The sequence below is a fragment of the Mchenga conophoros genome, linkage group LG9, assembly GCF_057382185.1.
Source record: "Mchenga conophoros isolate Kocher_MC1m ecotype Shallow Benthic linkage group LG9, M_conophoros_male_GT1.1, whole genome shotgun sequence".
In the NCBI taxonomy this organism is placed as follows: Eukaryota; Metazoa; Chordata; class Actinopteri; order Cichliformes; family Cichlidae; genus Mchenga; species Mchenga conophoros.
In genome coordinates, this window is record NC_140534.1 from 26,866,229 (window position 1) to 26,890,546 (window position 24,318).

Here is a 24,318-nt window from a genome sequence, read left to right on the forward strand (position 1 = left end):
AGATGAGGTAGATCTGATTTAAGTTAATGCGGTTTTGAACAAAATCACTTTCCAGGCTGAAATCGCAAAACGCTAATGATGAGCCAATCAACGATCAGGTGGTATAACTACTAAATGACGTCACGAACATTATAAACTCATTGTCAAAATCAATAAATATAAACAAAACGTTTATCTGATTTTTTTGTGCGTTTTAGAGTCTCACAGTATAAGGTTTACTTTCTGCCCGCATCACTGGAGAAAGAAATATGCACGCACTGCCCCGGAAGCGCACAGAGGTCTCGCCATGAAGCGGTGTGAGCTGTTTCCAAAGTTAGGAGAGGCGTGGTCAGGGGCGGCTCTCTGGAAGCCCAGCAAGTTTAGGATAAAATGTGGATAAGTGATGCTTTGGCGGCTTTGGTGCAAAAATCCTGAAAGAAGAAAGACCGACCTTCTTTTTCTACTTCTTCTCTTTCCCCCCCAAACTGATGAAAACCGAATGAAGCTACCACATCACATCTTTGATTTACGTGCTATGGCAGCCAGCGACAATCATCACACCGCTCCACCTGAGCTCTGCAACACAAACTGAAGGCGGATTTTTTTTCCCTTCTTCTTGCTACACAAGTTTCATCGCCAGATCTCTGTCACAACCTCAAGGAGTGGGCTTCATTCCAATTCATTAAAGGTAAATTATTTCCAAAGTCTGCACTAAATCACACCACTCCATTTCTGTTTTAATATGCATTACTGTTCACATTTTCCATTAGATATTGGCTCGTTATATCAGCTTCTGTCAGCATCCTTGCTTGCACACACACTTTCAGTGAGAGCCTGTGTTTATACAGGCTTGGTAAAAGCAAATCTACATTATTCACCGTCCTGTACCCTTAACTGCATTCATTGCAGCTGTGCTGTTTACTGTGATTTGTAATGCTGTGTTCTTTCCTTCTAAAGCTTCCCTTTTATTGTTTGGATTTAGGGGGAAAGTTGTAAAAATTGATTTCTTTAATCCAGGCTTAATCCAAACTAGTCATTCCCAGCCTGCCAGCTTACCCTCACTGAACCCCATTAGCTTACCTGTGGCAGCGCACCAGACTAAGTGCCTGCAAGCCAACACACTGTCCTCACCAAGTTCAATATTGACCCAAGTTATTCAGCAAATTTGATACAGGACTCCAACTGCAAAGCTTCCAATTATCATTTCTTTCTCTCCCCCTCTCTCTCCTTCAGGGTCCTTGTCAGCTGACATTGTAGACAAAGTGTGTCTGTGCTGGCACAAAAACATTTTTCAACCCTATCCATCCTGCTCGAGTTTATCGTTATCACCAGCGTGTCCAAGGATGAGGCTTGGGTCCCTGCACCGGCTGAGAGGCGTGTCCTTGCTCCTGCTGCTCCAGACGACAACATCCATGGTGATGCTTCCAAACTCCACAGGCTGGGAGCAGATTTTGGACAAGTATCTGGACGAGGACGGCGACTGGTGGGAGGCCAAACAGAGGGGGAAGAGGGCCATTACTGATAGCGACGCTCAGCTCATCCTGGACCTTCACAACAAGCTCAGAGGCCAAGTTTACCCTCCTGCTTCCAACATGGAGTACATGGTAGGTGGAGGTGTTGTCTGTGCGTCTTCGGTGATTCGTAGTTCATGCAGTTAACGCATGTTTTGACCCTTTTCTGAACTCTCGCACATTTGTGGCCCATATAGCTTAGTGAAATGACCCAGTCACCAGACTGCCTGGCGTTTGTCCCACTTGGCTCACACTTGCAGCATGCCAGCATCTAAGCACCCTCACACATGAGCCCAAACACAAAGAGACACACACACGCTTAACTTTGTACCCACGTGACTTTGGTCATTTTTGCCAGAAGCGAAGAATGTTCACCACCTTGCCAATGATCACATTTCTCCAATGTTTTTTTTTCTCTGTTGTTTTCTTTTACTCATGGTAAGAGATTTGTTTGACTTTATCCTTTGGCCATCACGTGTATGTACAGTGCCAGATCACTTTTCACAGTGTAATTAGAATCTGAGTACGGCACCGGGGCTCGATTTACCAGCTGCCCCTGCCCCCACTCCCCTCACTAAACACACACGGGGGATAGCACACCTTCTGAAACTTAGCAATCCACAAATCTGAAACTTTTCCACAAGCACTACGTGTGTAGGCGCAGCTTGACCACTACAGCGCATTGCCTGCAATAGTTAAAAGGGTAAAAATCAATGCAATGTGCAGAAAGTAATGAGATTTTATCATCTTTTCATCCACGCTTAAAGAGCTATGGAACAAAAGGCAGTATTATTCTGTGGTAAAGGCAAATAAACAGTTCCTGCTGGGGGCAGTTGCTGGACTGTGTAATTGTATAATTGAGAGGTTGGACTTGAGGACCTCTAGTGTGTGTGTGTGTGCGTGTGCGTGTGTGTGTGTGTGTGTGTGTGTGTGTGTGAGAGAGACGCTCAGCCAGGCTGGCTTTTGGTTAAGGCCCACGCTAGTGGAGAAATGCTGAGCCAGCAGCACACAGCTCTTTTCTACTGTCTCCTGTTACACTTGGCTGTTTTTTTTTTCTTTCTTAGCTGCAGGGGCACCCAGGGGTGAAATATGGAAAGGCAAGCAACAAGAGTATGTGAGGTGAAGGAGAATGAAAGTTAGCAAGAAATGCAAGATGAAGTGAAATACAGGTGTAAAAAAAAAAAGAAAAAAGAAAAAAAACATCATAAAAGAGTTTTTTTAAATAGGAAGAGGAGGCAGCATGAGACAGATGGAGGGAGAGAAAGCATCGCAAAACAGGTGTCAAAGTAACTGAAGTGAAGGGGAGAAAAGAGGAAATGAGCAAAAAGGAAAAAAAACTCTGAAGGGGCACGCAGTTAGGAGAGACGGCAGCATGCAAGAATAGGCACCGAAATCTCATGTGCGGTTTTGTAGATGTCAGTGTGTTTCAGACAAAAGCTGTTCAGGTCATATGTAGAGCAGGTCTTTTGGTGATTTTTAGCCCTTTATTTTTAAAAGGGTGCTCCGTACTCCTCCGATTTTCCTTTGGTCCTTGTTGAACTGCTGTCACCTTTCAGAAACCTCACAACTTCACTGTACTGGAAGACTTCATAGACATGCTCTCCTGCTCTCCTGACACACTCAGGCATGCAGACACACACACACACACACACATCCGCACACATAACCATTTGCCCATCAGCTCTGTTATTGTCTGCCATTGTATTAAACCACAACCCGAGTGACCCTCTGTGGCAATCATGACAGAGACTCAGAGATAACATCAATTCAAATCCCCCTCTTTCCTCCCCCTTATCGGCTTCTTTTTCTTGCCCTCCCTCTCTCTCTCTTTCTGCCTCCCCTCTCCCTTATCCCTGTGGCTCCGTTCCCATTCTGTCATTATCCAAGACAGAGGCCCAAAAAATTCCCCGGATGAGCATTCACACTCTGTAGCGGTCCACAAAGCTTCGGTAGGAGGACCGCGTTTCTGCCGCTCACTCAAATGTTGACCCCGCAGGTATAAACAGAGACGTGTCAGCGTTTGAAGCCCTGTAAGACAAACAAATGGCATCCTGGGAGAAAGAGCCCCACCTGCCTTGATGTTTAACTTGGCTTTGCTGGTCTGCGCTCAGGTCTGAGGTTACAGTGATGTTAGCAATGGATGATAAATGAATGGGTTCTGCTGCCAAATGTCGAGCCTTTTAAATCATTGATGCGTAATGTGTTTAAAAAACCAAAGAAGCACAATAACAAAACAATAAAAAAAGCAGGATAATACATTTTCACTGGGTTAATGTCTACAGCTATATGGACGAGCATCTGATGCAACGTTTCTTGCACTGGATGGTTCAGAAGTCATACACCAGCCCGGAGATGAATTCCCTCCAGTGTGTGTGTGTGTGTGTGTCTGTTTTTTATTACAGGTTTGCTCAATCACAAGGCGTGGGGAAGAGAGCATCTGCCACAGGTGCTTAAAGCACATCCAGTAAATCCTATGTACAGTAATTTGGAACAATCCACCCTGAATTACTTATAAAACTCCTTTAAAACTTTAAAACTTAAAACTACTTTAAAACTCCTGCAAAGCCTAAAAGACAAAATAACGGAAAATATGCTCTCTTGGGACCTCACCTGCACTGGTTGCCGAAAACAAGTGGCACTCTCGTTGGAGTCCAAATAGCATTGTCTATAAAAACATTTAAGGAGCTATGACCACAGCCTGCAGTGGCACTGTTTGGTGACAGAGATGGACAGGTTTGGAGAGCATCCCCTGTGTTTGATTGTCTTTGGCATTCCCTGACTTATTGAAAATACTTTCCGATTCCTTTTTGTGAAACTTGAGCCGTTACGCTTATTGGCACATCCTTCAAACCACCTGTTCAGAGGATTTTTTTTTTTTGAGGGGGGGGGGGGGATGATTTACGGAGGTCATCCAAGTGCTCTTTTATCCTCTAGACAATGCCATGAACTGAGGCCAACATTCCCCTACGCTGACTTAAAACACTTTGGCCTTCCATCCAGTCCTGACTCATCAGCCTTTTTTTTTTAAAAAGTCTGTAGAACCTCTGAAAGCCATCCTTCACTGCCTCCTCCAACGCCTGTCATGCGTTTCGAGCTACGGTTTGGCCAGCTCGCAATTCCGTCTGTTGAAACGGCTTCCTGTCATTTGGTTCATCTGCAAAACACTGGCTGCGTAACTCCTTCTGCAATTTTGCAAATGCGATTTTCTCACCCAGCAATGATTTGCTTTGCATTGTTGCTCAAACCATGCCCCCTGTTACAGCACAATAATAGGGAGATAATGGTGTTTGCTCGGCGACAACATTCAAACAGTGGTCAGCCCCGGGAACTTTGATATGAGCTGGTGGGAGCTAGAATGCACTGCATGAATAATTGCATGCCATCTCAAGCTGCATATATTGCTGTGGGAGTCCAAAGCTCTCAGTACACTTGCTTAATATAATGCCAAGATTATAAACATTGCTCTTCCTGCAAATGCTCACTATGAATGGGTTGCAATTGCACTTTTCATAAATATTTCGGGGAATGTCATCATAAAACTTTTTGGACCATTGACTCCAATGACGACTCAGTAATGTGTGATAGAATAAAGAACGGCATGGGTATAAAAATGAGCAGAGACACATTTACACAAACTGAGGATACACATCTTTCCTTTAATTTGTCTTATTATTTTTCCCTTGTTGTTGACTATTGTTGCTATACCGTTAAGATTTGTATTGCTGTAAATTAAGTTACCCATTTGCATCCCATTGTTCTCACCAAATCATATCACGCCTTCTGTTTTCTTTTTCCCCAGCTTTGGTTTCCCAATTCCCATGTCTGTTCCCTGCTTTTCAGTATTATTCAGCATGCACCATTGATTATGAGCAGGAAACTCACACTTGCAAAGGAAGTAGCCCTCTGGGCCTTTGGAATAGAATCAGAAAAAAAAAAAAAACTGCCACAAATGAAGTGTTAAGCGAAATAAACAATGCAGTGTGCACGGCGCTGAAAGACTCAAGCAGAGGAGGTGTTTTTCTTTACGGCCCCGCGGAACTGTGGTCGAAGTGGGTGGTGGGCGGGGTGGTTCGCGGTTACAAGGCCTCCCCTGCTGGGCGAACTGTGCAAACAGCAGCAGCTTGACAAGCCAGCTGTACTCTGTACAGACTCAACAGCTGAAAAATATGTGTCTCGGTCAACACTTTCTCAACCTGCTTTCACTGCAACTTTTCAGGACAGTGGAATGAGTTTCTCAGCTGGACGGTGCCGCTTATTTTATCATTATTTAAGACGTGCCTCGAGATCATCGCACATCACGTCTTTGTGATACAAACTGTAATCTCCAAGAGCTCCGAGAAGCTGCAGCCAGAATTTTGGGTTCTTTTTCAGGCTTGAAGCCTATTGTAGTTGCGGTCACAGTAAAATGTTTTAAGACACAGAACCACCAATTTAGCACTGCATACTGTATTTCACTGCTTATCAGTCTTTTTTTTTTTTTTTTTTTTTTTTTTTTTGCACAAGGATGTCATTCTTTGAGAAGAATCAAAGGGAAAATATCCAGATATAAATCAAACTAGAGTTGACTGGTCTCCATTATCCTGCCAAAAAAAGGGATACGCAACAGATAAGGCAACACCGACATTTATTTGCGGCTCACTGCAAGCAGAGGTCACGTCTGAGCGCAGATAGGGTTTCAGGTAAACAAATTCTCATTCCTGTTTTAGCCCCGCGTCTGTCACTCAACATCTGACCTTATTGTACAAGAACGACCACAGGCAACCGCAGGAGAGGTTGCTGTAACTCTGCATCCTTCTATTGACGATGAATTTTTATGTGTTTGTTCAGTTATGTAACCTTCCCACAAGGCTCTGTTTTAAAAACTGACATTCCGCTCTGCAGTATCACGTTGGCATCGCTGATTTTTAACAAATGCGTTTAACGGGAAGAAACAGCTGAAGAAACTGCTCGGAGTTAAGAGTTAATTTGCAGCACTGCCAGACATCCTGTTGCTAAGTAGGTGTGCGGGGCAGTTGTTTCTAGAGGGACGGACAGTGGAGGTGGTTGGTGGAAGTTGAGGGGGGTTATTTTAGTATGGTTAGTGGATGAGATTTCAGTGAAGGTAAGCTGAATTCCAGGCCCCAACGTGTGAAATGCAAATATTTCTGACACCTTCACCCATATACTACTAATACATGCGCTCACACCCACTAATGCACATCAACTAATAGACTTTCTGGCAGAAACCTGTTATACAAGTCATCCCACACTGGAACTGGGAGTAAACGAACACACGCCGTCCTTCAGAGGAAGTACAGTTTGTGTTTTTCTAGCATTTTTATAGTAGAATATAGGTCAGCAGGGAGGAAGGACACTCTTTGCATTCCCAGAAAACCCCAGAATGGGAATACGATCCCTTAGTATCCAACCAGAGCTAAACTTGACTGAGAGGGCAACTCACAGAGGGAAAGTGAAACAAAAGCATGTACCCAGTCATCTCACTAGAGACATATGGAAGTTATTACTAAACCCCGCCCCCCCCCCCTTTTTTTTTTTTTTTTATTTAAACTTCCACGACTTCCAAAACTTCCAACTTCCAAGAAAAGTCAGCTGAGTCGAAGTAAGAAAGGCAAAAAGCTTTACTGCAGCAGCAGCAGCTCCTAGTTTCTCTTCCTTATCATCATAGGTTGAAATGGTGTGCTATTTCCCCTCATGTTACTGACCACAGAGCAGTGTTTCTCTAAGCTCCTTTACCCTATAACACATTGAACTGGTTTATGCATTTTATCACCATTTTGTTACTTTTATAATCCAGGAAACTCATTTCTCCATCTCGCCTCGTGCAGGTGTGGGACACAGAGTTGGAACGTACTGCAGAGGAGTGGGCAGAGACGTGTCTGTGGGAGCACGGTCCCGCCGGCTTGCTGCCGCAGATTGGACAGAATCTGGGGGCACACTGGGGAAGGTAAATAATCTGTTATTACAGACAGTTTATGCTATCAAACACTAAAATTAAATAAGTTTGGAGACTTCAAAAGGTTTTCAAAGTGCTCTGTTCTACTTTAAGTGACCAAGTAAGCTGTAGTATAAAAATCTGGTGATGATCGAGGCTGTTTGGATACAATGAAGTCACTCGGATGGTCAGCAACAGTACTCGGGCAGGCTGACATTTAAACAACGTTCAGTTGATACTAAAGGGCTCGAAGTGTCCAAGGAAAATATCAACGCAACATTACACCACCAGCAGACTGAACTGTTGATGGAAGCAAGGACGGCTCTATGCTTTTGTGTTATTTACACCACCATTTAACACCAGACACAGCAGAAATCAAGACTTATCAGGTCAGACAAAGTTTTTCTTCTATTGTCCAATGTTGGCGAGCCTGTGTGAATTGTAGCCTCTGTTTCCTGTTCTTAGCTGACAGGGGTGGCACCCAGTGTGGTCCTCTACTGTTGTAGCCCATCTGCTTCAAGGTTTTGATGTGCTGTGCGTTCAGAGATGCTGCTCTGCCTACGTTGTTGGTAACAGGTGGTTATTTGAGTTACTGTTGCATTCCTGTCAGCTCAAAGCATCCTGGCTGCTCTCTTCTGACCTCTGGCATCAAACAGGCATTTTTGAACAGAGAACTGCTGCTCACTGGATATTTTCTGGTTTTTGGACCTTTCTTTGCAAACCCTAGAGATAGGGTTGTGTTGGAAAATTCCAGTAGATCAGCAATTTCTGAAATATTCCAAGCAGCCTGTCACGGAAAACCATGCCACGTCCAAAGTCTCTTAAATCACCCTGTTTCTCTATTCTGATTGGCAGATAAGACATTTGCATTAACAAGCACTTGAACATTCACAAGTAATAAGGTGGCCGGCGAGTGTACAATATGTTACCCATGACTGGCATTTACCTGCTGCGAATGAGACGTCAAACACACACTGTGGCATATATGCGAGTGGACTCAGACTTAACACAGATTTCTTTGCTCCTTTATTTCACTCAGTCTCCTGCAGAGCTCCAGAAAACAGCGCTGCTTCACACAAGAGACGCTTGTTCTGCATCTAATCATATCACTCCACAGTCGAGATGTCTGCTTAATTCTAATCAGATTAACTGGCAACACCTGGTGCCAGATCAGTGTCCTTGGTTACTGAGCACAAATGTTGATTTTCAGTTAGAGCACTCTGTTTGCCAGTGGATGATAACTATAGGTGGCACTACATGGGTTTATTAAGTGTGCTTGCCTCAGAGTTCTTGTGTCAAAACAAATCAAGCACTGCTTATCTAATGCTCGGCCATATTTACCATATACATATATATATATACATATATATATGCATTTTAACATAACTGAATATCCGAGCACTGAGAGCTTATACAGTATATTACAAGACTTAAAAAGACAGTTGTAGTGAGCAGTGAAGAGCTTAATGCCAACATCTACACCAAAGGACTCATAAGACACAAGATATGTTGCTTGGAACATTATAATCATAGATGTGCTTACTGATCTCTCCAGGTATCGTCCACCCACGTCCCATGTTCAGGCTTGGTATGATGAAGTGAAAGACTACTCCTTCCCTTACCCTCAAGAGTGTAATCCCTACTGTCCCTTCAGGTGCTCTGGCCCAGTTTGCACACATTACACACAGGTAGCTATGGATCATGACTTCTGGAAACCTTACAAAGGTGCAATGAGAACATTTAAGTCATCTGTTTCTGCTTCTCCGTATTGTCCTTCTTTTGTAGCTTGTCTGGGCTACCAGCAGTCGAATTGGCTGTGCAATCAACTTGTGTTACAACATGAACGTGTGGGGGCAGATCTGGGCCAAAGCCGTCTATCTTGTCTGCAACTATTCACCGAAGTAAGCAGATATGTTGTGTACCAGCACTGTGAAGAGTTAATTATAGTGTCAGGCCGTTTTGATGTGACATCACAGCGATCACTTGTAGTTAAAGCAGTCCTGGTTTGTCTGTGTTCAGTAGTTTTTGTTTGATGTTTCATGTGCACAGGGGAAACTGGTGGGGCCATGCACCTTACAAACATGGGACCCCGTGCTCTTCTTGTCCCCCCAGCTATGGAGGAGGATGCAAAGACAACCTCTGCTACAAAGGTAAGAAAAAGCCACACATAGAGAGAGGGAGACAGAAGTCGGTGCAAATAACTCATTATCATGCCTTGATTTCTGTTTTATTTAAGGGCAAGATGACAATTCATATCCACTGCAAGAGGAAACTGAAGAGAACAACTTTATTGAACCAGAGGTCCCCCGTACCACAAATCCCCGGGCTCGGGCCTCCAGACCTGAGCCTCCCAGTTTCCCCGCTCCAGCCCCTACGCAGCCCCCCGCAGAGGACCTGCAGAAGAATGAAATGGTCAACACACAGCAGATGTGTAAGCTGCCATTTGACTGTTTATTTTGGATCAGGTTTCCTCTCGAAATGGGGGGTGTACAATATGGTTTTAGGTCTGGGAGGTGCAGAGAGTGGAAGTGGAGGACAATATGTGCTGCAAAAGAAAAAGGAAACCTGTAGCTGCTTGCTCAGTATTGAGCTAGCGATACTGAATAATAAGTGCAAGAAGTAGACTTTGACCTTAAATATTTTTCTTGCAATTTATCTTAAATTGCTTTGATGCTGTATAGTCCTTATCTGTCATCTCCATGATTAACCCTGGCACTTTCTGGAGTCTACTCAATATTGCAAGTCACTCTTTGGAGCAGAGAGGGGAGGTCTATTTTAGCATGAGCCCCTGAGTGTGTGTTTGTTTTTGGCTTGCTGAGAAGTGTTGAGGGGTGAGAGCGGCTCGCTGTGGTTTTTAAATGGCTTCCTCTCTGCAGCACATTAAGGCCTGTGCTTGTAAGATGAGACACATCCTCTAGTTTTGCTGACCACCCTGAACCTGAATTCTTGTCTTTTATTCTTGAAGCGTCTCCACTTGAGTCTTTTAGGAACTAGTCATCTGCATCGGAGCCGCTAGTTCACACATGCTGTTTCCTGCAGGAGAACTCAAAGACCTCTGTGTTTATGTGTTACAGCCCAGCTAGTGACCTGTGACACTAAGCTTCGGGATCAGTGCAAAGGAACAACATGCAATAGGTACAGTGAAGGCGAAGCATTAATAGGGTGCGGTGCAGAATGTACAGTTCACATATTCACATGGTTATTTTTGCATTGACACACAGATACGAGTGCCCAGCTGGATGCCTAGATGCTACAGGAAAAGTAGTTGGCACAGTGTACTATGAAATGGTGAGTGTACATGTAGCTAGTGTACTCTGAGGGAAGATTAAAAAAGATTTGGACGCTTCAGTGTCTTTTCACGAGGTGTGCAAGATGAAGCTTTGGGGAAAAAGATGTTTTGTACTTTGAGGATACGTCTTAGTGCTTATTTATCCAAATTTCTTACTAAATACAGTATAAATGGTGTCTCTTTTTATCTCTTTTATTGCAGCAATCCAGTGTGTGCAGAGCTGGTCTACATGCTGGTGTCATAGATAATGATGGAGGATGGATGGATGTAACAAGGCAAGGAAGAAAGGACTTTTTTATCAAATCCTACAAGAATGGCGTCCAGTCACTTGGGTGAGACGGCAATAAATTTACACCAATGACAACTGATAGTTAAATATAATGAAAGTGAATAGAAATAATAACATCTAATGTTGCTGTATTCATTTTCCCCTTGACAGAAAATATCAAAGTGCTAACTCCTTCACAGTCTCCAGAGTGACAGGTTAGTCTGTCATGCTGTGCATGTAGATATGTTGTCATTTGTTTCCAGCTTCTCATTATGGGCTTTGCCGACACCCGCTGTGTTTCCTTCTTACAGTCAAAGCCATCACATGTGAAACCACTGTTGCACAACTGTGTCCATACGAAAGGCCTGTAAAACACTGTCCAAGGTATGCACCTCCCTGTATCGCACACTCTCTCTGGTTATCAGAGCTGCCTAGCATCATGTCTGTTCATCATTCGTCTTAGGTTATACTGCCCGAGAAACTGTGTAGAAGAGAATCCTCACATATCCAGAGTGATCGGTACCAGAATATACTCTGATGTAAGTCCCTGTTTTTGAAGCTGAACTTGTCAGACACTAATTCACACTACTTTGGGGCTGTCAGCATTTTAGAGACAGAAATGAATGAACATTTCTGACATGTTTTCCTTCCTCTTGCATGCTCCTGTAGAAGTCCAGTATATGTCGAGCGGCCGTCCACACTGGAGTCATCAGGAACGATGTGGGTGGTTACATCGATGTGATGCCAGTGGACAAGCGAAAACACTACATCGCCTCGTACCAGAATGGCATTTCCTCAGAGAGGTATTGGATGACTAACCTCACAATCTTATAAGAGGGGAAAATAAATAATAAAATAAATAAATATATATGTGTATAGATAGATAGATAGATGGAAAATAGTTATATACACAATAAAAGAAGGACAAAATAAATAATGCATAACAGTATCCTATCTCTGTTTTATAATACCAATATAGATATATTGTTTTGGGGGGGGGGGGTTTACTGGTCCCGTGTCAGCATTCAGCCTTAATACATGACAGGAAAGTGAAGAGGTTAATGCACTTGCACCCAGAGTGGAGCAGTAAGAAATCAATGCCTCTCAGGTATCTACTCTCCTCTCCTTCTGGACCTAATCATTTGAAGATGCAGGCAGTTACATCCTGTATGCAGTGCACGTGGTAGAGTCATTTGCATTCTTGTAGTTTAAAATAATGAATTGCTTGGCAATTAGTGTACACAAGAGGAGTGCATCTTCGTGTAGTTCTAGACGTGGTTTGCTTTCTGGTAGTAGGTCAAAAAGGACGACCAATAGACAAGGATTTAAAGCTTAATATAGTTAAACAGAAAAATTAAAAAGGACAGAAATAAAAAGTTAATGCGTGTAACCGAGGAAACGGGGTCTTGTTACCATTTATCTCAAAGGGGGTCAATACTGAATCAGATTTTAGACAATTTTCTTGCTTGGTTCTAACAGGAAAGTGGATGAATTAATGCAAATCAGGTTGAGGAAAGAAGCTGCAAGGATTTATGAAGGATTTATGTGTAAAACATCTCATTTATTTGGTAGAAACGGATCTGGTTACTTGTACGGTCACTTGTAATCTAAATGAATCTGTGAAATGGCGTTCGATTGCTCTAATTTGCTACATGGTATAGAAAGAGAAGTCGTCATCACCGACAAGCTGACTTGCTGCATTTGAAGTTGCTGTGTTGCTGAATATTTATTAAATATAATACAGCTGAAAAGTAGCCAGCATCACAAAAGCTAAAAAGATGAAATATATGTAGCACAGACAACAAATATCTGCAAAGAAATTTCTGTCTGTGTTTGTTTCTTTGTCTCTCAACTCCTCTTGGACCAACAGGAGTTGAGCGACCAAACTTTGCACACAGGTTTATCTTAGTCCTCTGAAAGTTCTTACCTATATCAAATATTATGACATCATCATGTTGCCTAGCAATTAATTAAAATAATCTGTTTCAGCAATTATGCAGCTATAACATCTTGTAAAAACATTGTGTCATTTTAATTTCAGAACAAAAACATCATTTATATCCATAAAAGTTAAATTAGGTGTGATATGTTATAATGCCGTCACATTGCTTGGCAGTCAGCTAACAATGGGCTGGAATGGCCTGTTTGTAATCTTTTACTCACCCACAATGCTGGTTGCTAATGCTTACATCCGCATTAGCAACCAGCAATAGTAAGAAGCTGAAATGACCAATTTTTAGCATATAAAGAACATCTAGCGTCTCTGTTGTTTTTGTCTCCCCCTTCTGGCAGCAAGAATAATTACATAAACACAGCTGACAATAGTTAATAACTTATTATAAACATCTTTTTTAGACACTAATTCTTTCTCTGAACGAGTTCCTTTTCTGTCTAGAGCACCAGAAACTTTCCTTTTCTTTGGGTGTTTCTACCACACTGAGCTGATATATTCTTTTCTATCCTGCTCTGTGGTTTCTCCCTTCTTTAGTTTTTGGCAAACCGGTTATTTTTTTGATAATACAAAATTCATCTCTACTGGAGTGCCAGCATGGGAATGTCACCACAGATGCCAGATTCAAAACTCTGGTATACTGGAAAATACACATCCATTTACATGGTTTAATCAGCACTGTGTGAACCCACTTGGCGAGTGCTCGGATGTAACAGCTGGTCATGTATATGTAACAGCTTCTCACTCCAGCTTTAACAATGCCACAGCCAAGGACAGCAATATACATAAGATGAAACGCCTCAGCTAGTTTGCAAATAGAGCACTTCATCGTCGACATAGGGGTGTACATCTGCTTATACTGCCCCAACATTTTTCATTTGTCTAATCCGACGAAGAGGGTTGAGAGTAGATTACCTTGTTTGGTGCCATGTGCTAACACAGAGTAGGAAACAAGAGATATCACTGGTTTTTACGGTGGCTGTTGGAATGTTAAGAAGCTTAAAGTGGCCTATAAAGTACTCAAACAAATTCAAATCTGTGCTGTGTAACGCTGTCTTCTGAATGTAGAAGAATCAGCAGATGTGATCTTTGAGTCTGAAGACTCAAAGTGTCTCTGATATAAAATTTGAGATAGTTGTTATTAAATTATCCTGCAAGCTAAGGTATTGCTATGCTAATAAGGTGAAAGCTTGTGTTGAATTTATGCTGCACCACCTTGCAATAATATTAAGGCCACAGGTTCATACCAGCCACTCTTCAAAGTGACCTAGATACAGTGTAGTCTGTTCCAGTTTTTAAGAGAAATTAAATTGCCCCTACTGTGGTCTGCAGAATCACTACACTTCCCATGACCTATGTAGAGGGGAGACTTGCATTCACAGCCTCATTCATTCAAAGCCCTTTCCTCCTCCTTTTCATCTCCTTGCTCTTACCATGCCTGTCGCCACTTAATTTATCTTTGTCACTCTGCTAAGATACCTGACGTCTGCCCATCACTTATCTGTGTCCCTTACCTTTACAACATGTCTGTCTTTGCTGGGTGACCACATGAAGTTCCTCGTGTTTGTGTATTAATGGGTGGTTTACCTGTTTTTTTTTTTTTTTTTTTTTTTTTTTTTCACTGAACTTCAGCCTCCATCTGTTTGTGTGCTGTCTGTCATCAGAACGTCAGACAGCACACCGCCACGGACATTTCTCCACAAAACCAGTCGATCTGTTTGTGTGTGTCTGTCATGTAGGCTGGGACATGTTCTGTATCTGACACATGCAGCACCCAGACTCACTCTCCCTCTTGTTGTTCTCCTTCCCCGCAGCCTTCAAAACCCTCCCGGAGGGAAGGCGTTCCGGGTGTTCGCTGTGATTTGAGAGCCCCAGAGGGCAGCTTCACCAAACAGAAAATCGCACTTGTGCTGTTGAAAAGGTGGTAATCAAGCCATGTTGTCAAACTCAATGACTGAAATGTTTCTGGCTTTCCTACACTACACGGGTTAGAGGTTGTCACTATGGCAACGGAAGCCCAGCAACAAAAAAGAAACTTGACATGCACGCAATGAGAACCATGAGTTTTTGTCAGCTTTAGCAGGAAATGTTAAAAACTGTAAATATTGCTGATTACTTTGTTGTACAAATTTGTTAATATAGTATTACATTTGTATTGCCTTTGTAGCAAATATCTGTGTATGAATATTAATTATAGAAATGTATTATATGACCTTATAATGGCACTTCAGAGATAATATCACTTTTATATTAAGTCTGGCACATTTATTGGTGCTTTTGCTACATTTTGTACTTCTGGATTGGGGAAATTTGTTATTCATTTATTTTTGTATGGTTAGACACTATATCATTATAACTTGTAAAGGATGCTGCTATATGTTTTAAGTATTGTTGCTGTGATCACCTGTTTGATAAATTTCTTTGTAATTTTCCAGAAAATGTGGTTTAGTTCAAACTACCTGCAGGTCGGGAAGTATGCTCATCTCTCCGGGGTTCACCATTCACCTTTCATTTTGAATTTTATTTTACCGGATGTCGTTGCTCCAAAGAAAAATGATGCCCAGTTAGTAATCGTTTTTGACACTGATACAGAGAAACAAAAATACGTCTTAAAAATCTCATACAGTATGTCGTGCAGTATAAAATATGCTTTCTTTTAAGCTGTAGTCGTTACAATGGGCAAGCAACTCTATTCTCATCTCTGTTTTCCTTGCGTCTAGATTTTCCTAACTTGGGATTGTTAGGAAAAGTTCATTTTGCAATAAAACAACAGAATGACCACACATTTCTATTAGCCACTTTCTTTTTCCATTTTAAGTCTGTTAAAGTTAACTTGATTTAAAAAGCTGTTTGCATTATACATTGATTGTCCTGAGTTGAACCCCATTTGCCTTCAAAACTAGCTCCACTCAACATGGTGTTGGAAACAATCCTCACAGTTTTTAGTCCATATTGACACGATAGCATGACGCAGCAGCTGCTAATGTTTTATCTGTGCATCCATGATGCAAATCTCCTGTTTCCCAACATCCCAAAGGTGCTCTAGTGGATTGAGATCTGGTTATGATGGATGCCATTTGAATACCGTGAAATTATTGTCATGTTCAAGAATCCAGTTTGAGATGATGTGCCATGGTGTGTTATCCTGCTGGGAGGAGAAAATGGGTACACTGTGGTCACAAAGGGCTGGAAACGGTCAGCTAAAATACTCAGGTAGACTCTTGTGTTTAAGTGATTCTCATTTGGTTGAGAAAAATCCCCCACACCATTACACCACCAGTATGAACTGGATGTTTTCATGTTATTTACACCAAATTCAGAGCCTACCATCCAAATATCACAGCCTGTTTAAAGTGTATCCTCAGTTTCTTGTTCTTAGCAGATAGACTCCAAGTGATACTAAATTTTATGGCCTTAATGTACAGCCACCAATGTGACACAGTATACATGGATTTATGTTCAATTAATTGTCTCTGTGCCCGCAGGTCTAATCTTAGGATTCATAATTATATATCTGTGTAAATTAGAAAATGTCAGTGTACAAATAGAAAAATACAGGCAGACCCTCACAAAAATTGGTGAACAGTGAGAACGTTAAGAGGAGGCTGATTCATGTTTGTAACTTCATTTAGACCATATAATTGCTCCAGAACTAGAGAACAAATACAGTAAAATAGCACTGAAACATATACTACATCTGCTCACATTTAAATCTAAGCAGCCGGTATATACCATGTATAGATGTGTACACATGGATTGTACATAAGCCACTGTGTATTGAGTTTTACATAATGGCATTATTTATCTTTACTCTGACAAACCATTGCTCTATTCATATTTATATCGATGCTTGCTGCAGTGTTAACACATGAACACATGTTTTGATTAATCTTGATCGCTTGCCTGATTGGCCGAGCTCCACTGCTAAAGGGGCAGTAGAGAGACTGATGCAGAAAAGAGAGCCATACATCAGACAGGTGTCAAAATTCACAGTGGGATGGAGTGATAGGTGGCATTCAGAGGCTTGGAAGAATGAAAAGTAAGAGGGTGAGCAGGATGGTGAAAGGGAGGGGAAAAAATGGGGGAGAGATAACCTGAAGGTTTGAGACAACGGTCTGAACATCTTAATGATGTGATGACGCTGCAGTCCCAACTGTGGGTAGGTTTTATGAAGATGTAACTTCCATGAAAGGCTTTGTTGGACAGTTAGCCTATTTATTTAAAAGAAATCCTCTGTGTCTTCAAATAATTAAAGAAGAGGTGCAACACATTAGTTGAAAGTGATGGATTATTGTGTGCTTTCACATGCAACCCACCGAGACTGCCCACTGGACCCACCAGACAGCCGAGGATGCATTAGGTGCAAACTGACAGAGCGACAGCTATGGGCCCATTAGGACCAAGGAGACTGAGTACCGTGAAGACAGATGGGATGAAAGACAAGCTTGCAGCTAGCAGGGTCTGCATGGTGCCACCAGTGTTTTCAGACTGTCGTTTAAAATAAGGAAGGCCATTAATAACCCCCTCACTCCGCTCTGCTCTGCTGCAGTCTGGCACTTCTTGCGGAGCTAAATGTGGCGCTGCATGGCAGCAGACTGGCAGACTGTGTCAAAGAGACCGCATATACCCGAGGAGAGGGGAAGAGAGAGGATAGACAGGCAGGCAGCGATATGTGTGTGTGTGTGTTTGTGCATGTGCTGTACATTTGGGTTTAATTGTATTTTTTTACTTACTCACCTGTTTGTTTATGTACAGTGTCTGGCCCAATATAGTTGGATGGGAATCAGATAGCAGTGATGCAGTCAGGGAAGCCGTCAGCACAGAGGTGAAAAGTTATGGTTGCCAGTGGTAATGACTGGATTCCTTCTTGTCAAGCCTTTACTTTGGCAGACAAACAAAACATAGCATTTGACAGGGAGTGGGCTTTTTTTTTTTACTCTTATGATCCAAAAATATTACATGTACATAGCCACACTGTGAATTAGTTTTTTGCAAAGATGGAGTGGGTACTTTGGCAGAGAAAAAAAATACGCTTTTCCTGAGTGGCAAGGTGAGTCATATAATTATTGAGTTATTTTGGGCCTAGATGCTTTTAAAACAAACCTCTGACAAATCTTAGACATTTGATTTATAACAACCATTCATTAGCAGCCGCCTCTCCTGTGACCAACAAACCCGACTACTTGAGTGAAGTTTGAAATCATACAGCATGTATTCTGAGTTTACAATTGAAACAATGCAAAAATATTCATAGATTTAAATTTCTCTACAAACAGTTGGTCTGGTCACAGTATACTCAATGATGGGTTTTAGTGTGCTCTGTAATGTCTGTCCTCTTACCATTGCTGGTATGGATTCCAAAATAAAAAATAAAAAATAAAGTGTGCGTATGTATGTACATATATGTACTTGTGTGTGTAGATATATATGTATGTATATGTATGTGTGTCTGTTACTTGTAGTTATTACTGCCTGTTACCTGTGGTAATGCAATTTATAATTTATATATTCTGTATTCAGTTATGAAGGCTCTAATTGTTGGTTGCGAGCTGCCGCTTAGATGCTTGTATCTGCCCGGGGCTGTTGATGGGTCTGTATGCAATGATGGGCGTAGCTGCGGGAAGTTTATTGTTTTTTTTTGTTGATGAGTGAGTATAGGGGTGGGATTTAATAAGTTTTCTTCGTCCCACTCCTTTTTCAGGCAAGTTTTGTTTTTTGTTTGTGTATTTTATGTTCAATATAGGTATTTGTTGTGCCTGAAAATGAATAAATAAATTAAATGAATGAATGAAATGAAATGCTGCCGCAGTGCTTAAAGCTGGAGAGTTGTGCTGAAATAACCAAATATCAAAAATGATACTTTGAATGTGTCAATCAAGAGGCCGAAAGTGCGTGGTTCAACATCAACAGCTTCTGTTTGGCTTGTTGCCCGTGCTTATGTGCTTATCCACCTTAAAAACACAGAACGGGTTGCCTGCACGCTTGTGGTCATTACTTCTATCCATGCCTTGCAGAAGCGAGAGCAATGTGTGACACGCTGAGCTGCAGGCAGTGTGATTTAACAGTGTCAAACTAATGGTTAACTTCGTGTGAATGGCTATGTGTATCTGTTACATGAGCCTAAGTGGTGCTTATTGGATCCTAGAACCAAACAGTGCCATTCGAGAGCGCTGTACCTGCAGCGGCTACACAATTTCAACAGCTGAGCCTCGGCCAATGTGTTGTACCAGGTTAATTGCGGGGCGCTTTAACAGATCAAATACACCCTCTGTCTTCCAATCCAACACAAATAAAAGAGGCTTTCCGCAAGAAAAGGTTCCTTTGTTTCACAGAAAATTAAGAAATGTGAGCTCTTGTGCTGCAGAAAGATTATTTTGCCCTTGTATACTCAGGCCAGTAAAGCTAGTTAAGAACATCTGGCAAAGTTTTTTTTTTTTGCTTTTTTCTTTGCACATTATGCTAAACACAATACTGTGCATCTACATATTAACATGGTAGCTGCCGCACGCTCGGTTTTGGTTTTCCTCTCACTTGTACTCTGTGTGTAAACACTGATTAACATAAATGAATCTTACTTCTTCCATGGCAAAACTGCAGCTATATTTTAAATGCTTCAACGCTAAGAGCGGAAAAATAACTGCCCACAGATGGTTTATAGTCAACAATTTACACACATACAACACCAGCAGTGACATTTGTTCCTGTATAAATAAAGTGAAACAGTTTTATGCTGTGAATGCAGATGTGGGCCACATGTAGACGTCTTTTTAAAACAAGCACTGAGGACCAAAGTTGGGAAAGTTGGGCTTACAGTACCTCACCGGGAGGGGCTGGCTGCCTCCCAGACTGCATGGCTGGTAGATGTGCGCCTCAGCATAAATAAGGACAAGTCTGCATCAAAATAGCTTCTTGAAACAACAAATTAATACATATTTATTTGTAAAGTGTAGGTTTTATTATTTAATTGAGCAGTCCAGCATCTCTCTCTCGCCAAAGGATCAATGTTTAACAGCAGCCCTACTTTTGAATATAATATTTCTAAAATCAACAGCTAAACAGGCAGAGGTTTCCTGTTTATCCTCCAAATGCAGCTCAATTGAGAATGAATGAATTATAACTATAGCAACAGTGCTTTAGCTGAGATATGTGCCAACCTTTATGCATAAAGCCATGGATAACAACAGGAAATAGACTGAATATTAAAGAACCCTGCCTCTCCGAGGCACACGTTGCATGTAAAGTCTGCAAAGTGAAGCAAAGATACGAATGTTGAGACAGGGCTGGAACAAAGTATAAGAAACCTTCCAATAGAGCAAGAAACAGACTGAAAAACTACATGCTGCAAAGTTAAGGGTCATGGCCAAAAAAATCAGGCCAAGCACAGCAGATGGGCACACACACTTCTTTGCAGTCAGTCATAATACTAGAAAAAGGAAGTGGAGGAGTCTTGGGCCAAGGCCTAGAGGGCTCAGGGATAGTGGAAGAAGAGCAGAGCATGGAAAGTGAATACTGAGAGAACTCATAAAACAATGCAGTTCATAGTAAACTACCTCAAACAGAATAAAGAAAGTTTATTTTCAATTTTTTTTGTGCAAGTCAGCAAAAATTATTCCTTTTGTAGCCGCCTGCAACAAATGGAACAGTAGAAAGACTTATGAGCAGCGGGCAAACACACATTTCTATTTCAGAAGTGTAGCACTGTGTTTATATTGGGATCATGGTCAAGGTGCACCGAGTGCAAAATATAAAGAGCCGCAGCGAATTAGGCACCGACGATGGGCCACAAAATCACGGACTGGGCAGTCCCTGGACTCTGACGTCATCGCTGACCTTTCATGTATTTATGGAGGAGGTTTGATTTCCACTCTTTTTCCATCCTCACACACGAGCCGTTGTAATGCGGGCCGTGGAGGTAAAAGAGTAGCTTTGTTCTGACCTGGATGGTGAGCACTGGAGTCGTGTGCTTCTGCCAGTCCCGAAGAAGGATCCACAAGCCACAGCCATTGAGAAAGGCACAAGGATCACCTGTTTTATATTAAATCTGTCAGATTAAATACGGAAGTCAATAACCCGCGGTGCTCGAGGCGACGTTTTAGCCAAATTTCATGCTCTGCTGCTGATCATGTCACCAACAGCTGTTTCTAAACTGAGCCTTGGAAGAGAACAAACAGCACTTGGAAACACATACATGAATCTGCTCTTAAACACTGATCCACCGTCATATTAAATGAGGTGCACAATGACAAATAACAAGCAATGACAAAGCAGCCTGCATTTTGCTATTTGAAGTAACAAACTTTTTTTTAAAGGATTTAAAACATATGTGAAAATGCCTTGATCTATAACAGACTAATTTTTGACTTCATGCAGCGATCTGTAGCACAGCTTATGTTGATTATTCATCACTTTAGGAATTTATAGCACAAGAAGACAGCTTTCATTACCATACAGAAGAAATATGAAGACATTTAAAAGGCCCCTTCAAAGTACTCCTAGCACTGCAGACAATATTGCCCTCTACAGGGCATACACATTAGTCACGCTTGTCTGTCCCTGCTCATTACTCTTTTTTTTAAAGTATATGAGGCTGTGATCAGTTAAACAGACTCAGCATCACATGGGCTAATTAATGTATAATTACGCAGTATTTAAAGAGCTTGAGGACCAGTAACTGCAGGGTGGCAATCTAAACACCCTAAGCCATGCTCTTATCTGTCCTGCACCGGCACCTGTTTAGTTAAAGACCTTTAGCGACCTAGGATGTGCCAGTTTACTCTGACCTTTGACCTTACAGTAGAGGGCACACAAGATGAAGCGCTGCAAATACAAAACATGTTGTTGCCGCTATAACTTTTAAATTAATGTGATGCATAAAAAAGGTGATGTTTAAAGACAACTAATTAAAAACTAATCAGAATAACAACTCCAGAAAACCCGATATCTAATTCCAGGCACACCGGCTTTAATTCATCAAGAGTCTCCTAATATAAAAGATCATTAAAATGAATGAGGTGGCCACATAAAGGAACTGGTGAATGATCCAAGACCAGCCCCTCCTTCACTTAGAGAGTTGATAAATTCAGCTTCCGCTGTCCAAATGAGGTGTGCAGTATCAGAAAAGAAAACCAAACAGGCATGTCATCACTCTTGGGGGTGGGTGGGTGTGGGTTGAGTTGAGTCACATATTTTACTCCTTAATCTTGTATAAGGGGCTGAGTGTGACAAAGTATGGATTCAGCCTCCTCTGGTTATTTTCTCTGAGAAGTGCCACAGCAGCGCAGCTATTCTCCAGAGATCCAGCTCGGGGTTCAGGCTCACCATGACACAAGATGGACCCCAATTTAAGACACAAAGAGTGGGTCAAACCGACATGAGGCATAGCCTTTCTTTCCTTGAGAGTCATCTGTTCCCTTTCAATTATTGTCCCTGTGTCCTTGCCTTGCCTCCCCATTTTTTCCTCATCCTGTCTGCATCTTTTCTTCTTCACAAACTTTTTTTCTCTACCAGTTTTCTCTTTGTGTTTTCGTTCATCCTCTTTGATTAACATAATGGCCACTGGTGTAATGGCAGCGTTTACACCCAAAAGTTAATTGTCGGGCTAATGCACTCATTTACAATTATAAATCGCCCCCGATGCAAATGCGCTCTTTATTTCATTTTCGATCGTTAGGACTTTAAAACAAAAGGTGTATCTGCTAAATCACCTTACGAACGAATTTGCAGAAGCAGACATCGTGCTGCAAATTAAATCTTAGCCTCGGCTCTGCTATTTTCGGTTAATTTGTGAGGAGAACTCGTAAGAAGCTTATACACTCTGTTCATACCCTTATCTTTGACTCAAGTAAAGGACCCTCTTGACTTGCCCACTCTCATGATTCACCTTCTATTGAAGGACAGAAAAGCCCTCTAACCACTTCTAGCTCTAGCTGTTATGGAGTAAATCACAAACATGTCATGGCCTGATCCGCTGGGACTAACACAACCTTTGCTGTCCTATAGTGTGAGACTAACCAATGTCCTTCTTGCATGGGCAAGAACCCGCTGAGCTCAGAACAAGCCACATCTCTTATTCTGAGAAATTGGCATTTTTTTCTTTTCCCCCCTCTCTCCACTCTTGCTTTTCTCCTTCAGGCATTGACATTTAATCAAACCCAAATCCCATTGTGCCTATTAACATATCAGGCTGATACGAGTTGCTGTAAAAAGCTCGAGTACAGGAACCCGGAGCAGATCATTACCATAACTCTGCCTGTGTGATCTCTATTTTCTCGCCTCCGCCTACGTGTAAAAATGCTTACCTGGCAAACAACGAAGCACAGAGACGCATTTCTCTCCTTCGCTCTCCCCCTCTTTTTCTCATTCACCATCACTTATCTTTTTCGAAACGTGTTAATTATTAAGCTGTTTGTGCTTGTGAGTGCTTGCCAAGTATCACTGAGACAAAGTAAGCATTTAAGGCAGTTTCAATATTTCACCACACCATAAAAAACATTTGCGTTTAGCTCCGCAGTGACCGAATAAACAGCTCCGGGGAGGTTTTTTAGGAATGCTTGGTGCTCTAATGGATGCTGCGGTTTCTCAGTCTTCCCCCGTATTAATCATCATAGACATGAAGGGAATTAGACAGGTGATGCGAAACGTGTATGAAAAATGGTGATGATTATGAGGTCAATATTTGATAAGTTGCCATATTGGAAAGGAGTTGTTTTCCACAGCTCAGCAGATTTTGGTTACTGACCTTGGTGAAGGTCTCTCTGCTCCTGAGCGAGTCTCGCCACATCTAACCCCCGTTGGCAGCCGTTCATGTATGACGGGGCCATATGTTGATTTGTGTGGCAGCCTGCACGCTGTGGAGGCAGCCCCTCTACCTGATACCAACTGGAGACCGAATGATTGCTGGTCTTGTATCACGGCAGGCAATTATTTCCCCCAAAACTAGGACAGTCCTTGGTAATGACAGTCACCAGAGCACAATATTTAGTGCAATAAATAAGAAATTGTTGCTGTCAGCATTGTTTTCTTAGAGAGAGGATGACAAGGCAGTGGGAATGGAAGAGTGCCATGTTGTACAAAGAGGATTATGAAGACAAAACAACTTTGACAAGTCTGAAATTTGAGGACACATCCACAGAGACACGAAGACTATCAAAGTCAAGCTGTTTGTTGGAGGGGTGGCAGCTTGCTGTTTTGCGTGCCCCTGTGAATGTGAAGAAAGCGACACAAAAAAAACCAAGAAAAGAAAAACAGAAACTGAGTTTTACCTCTGGTCTTAAAAGCTGACACTTGACAGGATGACACTTCTCAAAGTGGCAGCCGTCAATGCCGCACTGAAAAAGGGCCTCCAACCAGCAGGGGATATTTCATTTTTGGTGAAACACAATAAATAAA

General features: G+C 42.0%; 1 protein-coding gene across 1 annotated transcript; it reads left to right on the forward strand.

Moving 5' to 3' along the window:
• Nucleotides 1-347: 347 nt before the first annotated feature.
• Nucleotides 348-16,778, forward strand: LOC146567442 (cysteine-rich secretory protein LCCL domain-containing 1-like). The gene is made up of 15 exons (XM_085287294.1): nucleotides 348-667; nucleotides 1,213-1,583; nucleotides 7,316-7,434; nucleotides 8,978-9,110; nucleotides 9,208-9,323; nucleotides 9,472-9,572; nucleotides 9,659-9,853; nucleotides 10,497-10,557; nucleotides 10,644-10,710; nucleotides 10,913-11,043; nucleotides 11,151-11,194; nucleotides 11,291-11,363; nucleotides 11,443-11,518; nucleotides 11,649-11,782; nucleotides 14,745-16,778. The coding sequence occupies exons 2-15, from the start codon at nucleotides 1,323-1,325 to the stop codon at nucleotides 14,794-14,796; spliced, it is 1,563 nt and encodes a 520-aa protein (XP_085143420.1). The 5' UTR covers nucleotides 348-667; nucleotides 1,213-1,322; the 3' UTR covers nucleotides 14,797-16,778.
• The last annotated feature ends 7,540 nt before the right edge of the window (nucleotides 16,779-24,318 follow it).